At 34.2% G+C, this 9,253-nt stretch overlaps 1 protein-coding gene across 1 annotated transcript; it reads right to left on the reverse strand.

The window, feature by feature from the left end:
- Window positions 1-355: 355 nt before the first annotated feature.
- On the reverse strand, window positions 356-7,039 carry SPON2 (spondin 2). Its single transcript, XM_062574523.1, has 6 exons — window positions 6,806-7,039; window positions 5,784-6,009; window positions 5,194-5,417; window positions 4,733-4,924; window positions 3,448-3,622; window positions 356-1,385 (listed from the first exon to the last, which is right to left on the reverse strand). Exons 1-6 carry the CDS (start codon window positions 6,971-6,973, stop codon window positions 1,207-1,209), a joined length of 1,164 nt encoding a protein of 387 aa, XP_062430507.1. The 5' UTR covers window positions 6,974-7,039; the 3' UTR covers window positions 356-1,206.
- Between the last annotated feature and the right edge of the window lie 2,214 nt (window positions 7,040-9,253).

Consider the following 9,253-nt stretch of genomic DNA (forward strand, 5'->3'; position numbering starts at 1 on the left):
GTGCATAATAAAATTTCTGGCATTTGACATATTTCAAAATGAACCTACTAAGCCCAAAACTCTCATTCAATATCTATTCTGTATATTCATACAACTGTAGTGTGCTACACTGAAAACTTTATTAGCTGTCTGTCTGTATTTTCTACTCAACTTTCTTATTTCAAAATTCTTTTCCTAGTCGGTAGCCAAGACTGCAAGTCACATGTTACTGGAGGATTAAAATTTGCAAATTGGAACAGTTTCTGAAATATTGTATTTACTTATATTCCTGTATACCTTTATTTCAGATAATTTTAAAACCTCGGTCAGTTTTCTCTGTACAAAGATCATGATGACACAAGTAGCAACAAACAAATTTAAAGAAATTTGGACACATTTATTGCATATACAAAGGGAATGATATAATTTATGTTGTGGTCAACAGTGTTAACTTTCTGTGAATTATTTCTGAGACAGTTGACCCATGAGGGACTCACACCAACCATTAGTCAGTATTTAAATCACATCTAACACTTTGAATTAAGTTTAGGTTTTCCTACTAGTATCCACACTTCTGATATCAGCTTTTAGTTTTCTTGGCTAAGTGTCCTTCTGGTAGATATTTTTCTCACTTTTAGGAAAAATAAACCTTTTCTTGCATTCACAAGACTCAAGACACATTTCCTTCATTATATTATTGTCATAATCATACTGCAAACATCTGATCACTCTGAGTAATGTACGCAGTTTCTGAAGTAATGCACGCTAAACAAGTTTAGAAAGACAACAAAAATGCCAATAAATTATAATAATCATAATTTAGAGAAAAAATTAAATTTCTAGGTATAAATAGCTTTAAATCAACAAATTATAGTATTTAAGAACATATTAGCTTAGATTTTATGATTGAAAGATTTGTTGATGTGTGAACTACAATCTGTCCAAAGGTCTTCTTTTTTGCCACTAGAGGGTACTCCAAGAACTTACAGTGTATTTATAACAAGGATTTATTCGGGGTTGTTGGTCTGTTAAAGATCAAGTACTGTTGTTATACTAAACCTTAAGAATTTAACCCCCCCCAAAACAACAACTTTCAAATCCAGTCTAAAATACCTTTTCAGTAAAATAGTACAGTGTACCTGAATGACAAGGAGCATTGACTGACATCGAGTTTTATTTAAACTTATCCTACTTTTAAATTATCTAAATTATTATCTGTTCTTTATTTCAGACACAATTATCAGGTTCACATCCTATTTCTTCATCCAGATTTGGACAGGGAGTTCCATTATTGGCAGGCTGAAGAAGTACAAAGCGAGTTCTGATCTTGGTCCCTGTTTTTCCGCAAGTACCTCTACACAGACCCCATGAAGACCATTGTGAAACCTCACAGTCCAGTGGTGTTTCTGCAATATACACAACGAAAAGGTAACTTTACAGAAATTTGTGCTTAAGGCAAATACATAGTTGGCAAAGCATTAAGGAATGATGATCAAATAGTACCCTTTCTTATACAAAAATACATGTGATATTAATAAAATCCATATGTTGTCTAATAAATAAAAACATCTGTTTTCAGCTCCTGAACTCATGGATGTTAATATTATTATCGCAGTCTACAGACTGTTTGAAGGACTAAATCAGTGAGTGTAGGTATTATTTATTAAATTGAAATTATAAAAATCACATTGAAGAAACCTATGTTTGAAATTACTGCATTCAAATGATTGCATTCACAAACACTTACTGTCAATGTGATAATTCATTTACAATTGCATGGTTTACTAAAACCATCAGAATTAAAGCTTTTATCTGGTGTATTTATATAGACTTGGATTTCTTCCTAGATAGATATTGTTCCTTAAGTTGTTCATAGCAAATTCCATTTAACCTTTGTTCATAAGTAAAGAAAATTTCCCTTTTTTATCATTATATCATCTTGCTCTTTTTTGGCATGTGCACTGCAGTTTTCACCACCAACAAAGATATCCTATAACTATAAATTTTTTAATACTAGAAGAGTTTTTAACGTACTTTTAATTTACTGCAATCTAAGAAGTCAGAAACTCTAAAGTACTTTGCATAATATGTACTCCTATTCTAATAATCTCTCATGAAAATACAGACGCTTATATACAGATGCTTATTCCTTAGCAGGTTAAATAACAATATTGCTTGTCAGAGGAAATTGCATCAGTACTGTTTATTTCAGTATTTGTGGATAAAATAGCTGTGCACAAACCCAGCTCTAAATGCTGTACTGAATGTGTGACCTCTGGTATAAATTTCTGTCACTTCTTCCTCTTTAAACGGATCTAACCACTTCTGTTGTAGTCATTGATTCCCATTCTAGTGAGAATGAGGGACGTGATTTGCTCTCTAGTTATTGAAACTGTCCTTTTGCCTCTGGAATAAGTTTTTGAATAGACTGATTTGCTGGTTAATAAATAGTAAAGTTGGGATATATAATTAGAAATGTTTTTAAAAATATCATATTTTAAATTCATTGCTTTAACGTTATATCCTAAATATGGCCAAATGTTCCTGTTCCAATCTAAGCAGAGAATGAGCTTTATTTTACAGATCGTGAGGTGACTTTAGCACAGAGCTATAGGCATGCAATCTTCATTCTGGAGTAGCCTATCCTGAAACTTGGAAGCTATTCTAGGAATACACTGGGGATTCAGCCCATCGCTCTCTCACATAAGATTTGGGATGTCAGTCTTCTTATTCCTAACCTTTTCTCTTACATTTACATTTTCTTTGTAAAAAGCCACTGGACAAGTATAAAGAGATTATCCAGCAGACACCATACATCTGTTGTCTTTCCCTCAGAGCAAACATTGTTGTTGATCTGGAGATTTGAAAATTACATTGAAGACTGACTTGATTCAGTATTTTGTGCATCTTCCTACCTAAAAAAGCTTTTTAAGGAAAAAAAGAGCGACCAATCTGTTTTATGTGAGGATATGCATTGCTGTCATGAATATGTCAAAGACAATTAACGGGTTTATTTCAATTCTTATTTCAAACCCTCTGACCTAGAAAAAAACAGCAATAATACTTCTTTTGCTCCATCGTCATGGAAAAACACATGGAGGAGCATTTGCTTCAGAATTTACGAAGAATTGGGGGAACTCTCATTCTGATCAAGGATCATTTATTTCTTATGAAATTCACAGATCTACACTGACACTAAGACTTGAATAACCCTCACTGTGGATCTAACCCAAACATTTAGACTGTAGCTCAGATATGAAATCCATTCCTTATTGTTTCTTTTAGACACTCTCTTCTATGTCAACTAGCTTGTTTTATTTCTTATGTGTGAGTCTGGAAATTATTTCTGTGCAGACAGACTATTCAGCCTGACGGACTATTTCATCCACATCACCTGCCAGAGTTCCACGTATTTTCTGAATGAATGGAAAAACCAGAATTGAGCGTATCAAAGTAATAATCACTTACCTGACACAGAGTCTACTATTTCATTGCTTTTAGCTGGCAGATTAAGATGAGAGACAGGAAGACCCAGTTGAGTTTTCTTTAATTTCACCATTGTTACTTGGGCAATAGGTGGCAAAATTTTGAGTTTGGGATAATAAAATGAGTTTGCTGGGTGACTTGGAGAGGAACAAGTGATCTGTGAATGAAAAAGGGAACCTTAAAAGAATTACATCATCATATCAATTTAAAAATAAGTTTAACATCATGTTTACATATTATGTGATACTTCCTGGCAAGTAAAATGCACTAGTCTATGAACCCCAGTATACAAAACTACTGCAGATAATTTCAGATCTTTGTGCAAAATTCTTTGGGAACTGGGCACAATGAATTGTGCCAACCTTTGGATGGAGAACTGGGGGGGAGGTATTGAAAACTTAAGAGTAATGTATGAAATGGTTTGATGGAGAGAAGTGGATATTATTATGAGGTGGAAAATGCTAGAATTTACAAGAGTATTAAATGATACTATTAAGTATACTATAGCAGCAGTTATATGGATATAGGAGGTCAAATGTAGCTGATTTTCAGCTTCTCTGTTTTTTCTCATTACTCATTAGCACAGCATATGGCTGTAGAAGAATTGACCTTAAACATGAGAAAGGATTGTCTGAATGCTTATAGTATTCAAAACCTCTGAATCAAGATGCTCTGTTTTTTACCACCATTAAAAGACAAAAGCAAAGTATGAGGAATACAGAGCACAGAGTGAGAAAAAGAGATTGAAGGTGGGGGCACTGCTGTAGCCACAAAAATAGTTCTCCTCTGCTTGCCCTTGGCTCCCTTCCCTCAGATTGAAGTTTCAGATTTCAACATCTTTTTTTAACTGAAAACTCCCACCCCATGTCAGTACATACAATAATTCTCTACTTTCTCCTTTTCTGTGAGAAAAGTATGAGAATATTTAGCCCTGACAGGAATTTTCTGAATATTTTGATTTCCTTACTGCTTTAAGAGCAGTTAAAAATCCTCTCAAAATACTCATACTTTATGTTAATTATTTTAAATGTTGGCCAAATTTTCATGATCGTATTTCCCTAAATGAATTTGAGAGAGAGAGAAAACAAATAAAAGCAGTAGAGTTATCAGCTGTGTAGCAAATCATTATATAGCATGAGCACTCCCAAATACTGAAATGGATTTTGCAAGAAAAAGGGTTTACTGTCTAATTGTAAGATAGTTAATTTCTTAAAGGGAGTACATGGAGTACATAGCGGGATATGGTAAACCCGGCACATATACCTACCTCTGTAACTGTGTCCTGTGGAATAGTGGCAAAATTGGGGGAGGAAAATGTGAAACCACTGTCAGTTCCAGCATCATATGGAAATAGATCTACTGACACTTCTTCCATCCAGTGGTCTCCTTCACAGAGGTTTAGGCTGTCAATACCCACAAACCAGTCGGGGCTTGGCACAATTCGTACAACAAATGACACCTAGTGAAACAGAGTGATCCATCAGCACTTCATCACTTATTTTGAAATGTTCAAGTCATATTTATAATAATTTTATTTTAGAATTTTCAAAAGTAATGCTCTGCTTTACTCTTCTACTTTATAAGAACTCTACTGAACTCCTTGCATTTTGGCAGACTTTTTTAGTAACATAATTGCATTATATTGTTCTGACCAGTGAGAATTAATATTTAATTTTGTCTGCTAGTGATATGAAATAAACCTTTAACATCAATATGTTAATTACTTACTAAGGGATGTCTTGAATGCACTTCTAATTCAGTGGAAGTTTGTCCTGTACCACTGGAAATGGCAGGAGCAGAGAAGATTCCATGTACACTTTGAATTTTCTCTCCAGCTTCTTCTATTTCCTTCATTAATACCCATGCTTCACCCTTTTCAGCAAAATCACGAACACCATTGCTGGCATATTCATTTTTTTTCCACATGCTGTAGTCAGAACTATGAGTAACACCTATTTGAGTGAATACATTGCATGACATAAAAGTCTGGTTTAGATTGTGCTTTTTTCTTCAACTGCTCTTTAATTTCTGAGGTTAAACATTTGTGTGTAAAAATGAGTGGACAGAAAAACATTCAAGTGATCACAGTTTATTTCAGCTATAGCCAACTGAAAACAGAAGTCAATTGAAAACAGTTGCAGATTTTGAAAGCATTGTGGATACTGCAATTTGTGCATTTCATTCCTAGTATCTCTGGCTATGTTCTTTCTTTTTGCATTAGTTAGCTTAAAATTGAATATTAAGGTGAAAAAAAAAAAAAAAGAATCACAATAATCAAGAGATTTTTGTGTTCTTAAAACTGCACATACTTCACTTACCTAGCATTGATGACCACTGTGCTGGGGGCCTATAAAGTGGATACTGCTTAGGGAAAGCAGTCTGACTCCATTTCCCTGTAAAGATTATGCTGTACTTAGCAAGTTCCTCTGCTGCGCAAATAGAATCATCACCCACAGGCAAGCTGCTGGCATAACCTAGAATTGTTACAAGCAGTGTCCAGATAACTTTACAGGAGCAGCAGACAAACATCAGGTTTTCCATTACCTTCCACATGAAAAGGAAAAAAAAAGATTGTTAGCCATATTAGTCACCCTAAATTCAATACTGAATAACGATTACTTAATAAAATGTAACAAAGGATAAGTTATAACAAAAAGAAAGCCTATATCCAAAACATTAAAAATTGTTATGCTTCTAAAAACATAATTATAATGCTTCCAGATTTGATGTTTCCATGCTATATACAATAAATCTGTAACTCTACCTGAGACAAGTGTTTCCAATGAAAATAAAAATATCTTAATCTTGTTCATGATACTACCTCTGAGAAAATCTGTTTCTGATTTTCTTTTGAAATCTTATTAAAGTCACATCTTGAATTAATTAGAGTATCAACTGTTTCTGTGGAAAACATTAGTGGTATATTTATTCTTCTAAAGATTAAATTGCAGGTTACTTTGCCAAAAGAAATGATTTATTTTAAGTTTGTGTTCTGAAAAGGCTGTTTTATGGCATAACATTTAAAGGCAAATACATTTCAAATTTATATAAATTACTTTGCTGTCATAACTTGTGCATTTAAAAAATACATTATAATAAGATGGTTAAACTTAAACACTTGTTAAAAATAATATTTTTAAAAAGCTACTGTCAGAGGTTGTGCAAATTGTGTTTTTAAATTAATATAGTAATTGCATCAGACTGTTGAACTCAAACAATTGTTTAAAACAACAGCCTTAAAAAGTTACTTTATAATGCTTTTGTCCTTTGAGAAAACTATACAAATGTAACTGAAATGCTAATAATATATAAATTTGTTAAAAGAGCTGTAAATACTCACTAAATATTTCCTCTGGAACACTGGTAGGGGGAGAGCACCTGCTTTTGCTGGCAGCTGAGCTGGACTGCAAGAGAAGACAGTAGGAGTCTTCCTATTTATGCCTGAAGAGGATCCCTTTGGTCCAACAATTATTGTAATCTTTAGACTTTCCAGGTTTGCAAAAAGCATGTCATCTTCTTGCTTGCAGTCTTTTTTGGATGGACTATCAGAGGTTTCCTGTATGTCAACCGGTTCAGGTTCCTATCAGAAGACTGTGATGCCAAATACACAAAATGCTTTAAAAAAACTTGAATTCTTATTAACAGCTCAAGTTTCCTGGTGACTGTACAGTTTTCTCTTCTTATTAATGCCTCTAAGCTATACAGATGAACTGACTCCAACACTGAGATAGTTCTAGTGAATACTCTTTAAATGAGAAGCATGTTTTCTTGTAAGTTTTATTGTCTGACAGATGCTCCTTCCAAACATTTGCAGAGAGCTTGCTCACTCTCACACACCATATGTATGTGTTCAAATAAACGGGGTGAGGCAGCTAAAAAAGTCAGAGGAAAAAAAAAGTTACATTTCCTAATTGCATATACTCACACAGACTGTGTCTCCTGCAAATATGAATTAATTTAAAGTAGTACAGTGTATATTTTTGTGTTCTACAGTGCCGTATGCTGGATGATGAAAGGGCTCTGTAACACTGTGGTTTCTTTGGACAGAGTGGTTTTGGGAAGCTCTGAGATTTTTCTTAGCTGTCTTCAGAGTAAAAACCCCAAATAAAAATCTTATTATTACAGTTAAATCATACATCCAGTAAGTACATATACTTACTTAACTCACTAAAATTATCTGGTAAAAATTATACATAATACAATGAGCCAATTAAGAAATAATGTTTAATATTTATTTTATATTCTTTTCCCCATCACCTTTTAAAATGCCCATAGGGAAAGTAAGGGCTTTGTGCCATCCCTGTAAGGTTAACAAATACTATTAGTAACAAATACTAATAGTAACAAATACTATTGTGGCTGATCAACAGAGGAATTAAGTTCAAAAGTTTACTATGCACCATGAGGAAAGTCTTGCATAGAGTCTTCTTTTCATCCCTTTGTGAGGGATATCACTTAAGTACTTCCACAGATCTCAGATATCATGGTACAACATATGGAAAAAACAGTTACGGTTCAGATGAAACTCCCAGAAACATCATAGTTTAAATGATGTGGGCTTTCCTTCAGAACGGGGTTACCAATCAACAAGCCTGAGTTTTATGGTCCTGTAACTGGAAACTTATCTTCCCTTTTTGCCCCTTCTTCTACCACCTCCATCTTCACCAGCAAATCAACAGGAAAAGTTCAGAGAAGAATAAACTGAGATGGCTGAATGGAATTTCCATTGATTATCCTCCTGGCAAAATGGAATCTTGGCAACTTTCAGTATGATGGTTTCAGTACCCAATATCCACAATTCCTGTATATCTAGATAGATTTTAAGAATTATATAACAGGTTAAGCTATCTAGACATGGACGTGTCCTTTATTTCTAAGGCCTCTTCCTCCATCTTGTGTTCATGCCACTGAAAATATCCATGTTTTCCATGATTTATTTCTGTTCCAGGAGCCAGACTCCCCTAAAAAATATCCCCTGGGTAAAGAGATTTCATGGATACTTTTAAGCCAGTTCATCACAGTGTTTGTTGCAGGATGATATATGTATGAATTATATCCAGAATTCCAGACCCACACATATATCAGAAATGGGTGATCTTTCTATCCCATGCAGCTTTCTGAAAGAACTATACAAAGGTCCCATGAGTATTCAAGTATATTGCATATAGCATTTTAAAATAGAAGTGCTTAAAGATACTACCAAGTCAGAGTTTTAGCTTTAAACTTCAATCAGTGTCGTTGTAAATATCTTTATCATCACTATTACTGAGCCAGCTAACCTCACACAATGCAACTGTGAGGACTCCCGGAAGACACTTAAAATGAGAGCAAAGTGATCTCTGAATCCAGGACAGAATTTGTTTAATGTGTTAGACTATCCTTCTCCTGTTGAAGAAAAATTCCTGCCAAAAGAAACCTCACCAGACTAGATAATTCTTGTTCCATGATTACATGTTATGAATTTACCCAGGAACAGGACAATACATGCAGCCTGGATAATTTGGCTCAGATATTACAAGAAAAACATATTAAATAACAAAAGATACTGAATCATTAGAAGTGATTAACTTGGGAAGTCATCTGAGGTTTTTAAGTGTAAAATTAGAGAAATATCAAGAATAGCAAAGGTTATAGTTGATCCTGCCTCAGCACATTAGTATATGATCTTCTGAGACGCTTTCCGATTCTACAATTTTGTGTGATCAGTTTGTTCTTCTTCCAGAGCTCAGTTATGCCCATTTCCTGAGGTCATCAGTCTCTTCAGCTTCAGCAGTACAGCTAAGGGAAC

The sequence above is a fragment of the Rhea pennata genome, chromosome 4 (assembly GCF_028389875.1).
Source record: "Rhea pennata isolate bPtePen1 chromosome 4, bPtePen1.pri, whole genome shotgun sequence".
NCBI classification, from domain to species: Eukaryota; Metazoa; Chordata; class Aves; order Rheiformes; family Rheidae; genus Rhea; species Rhea pennata.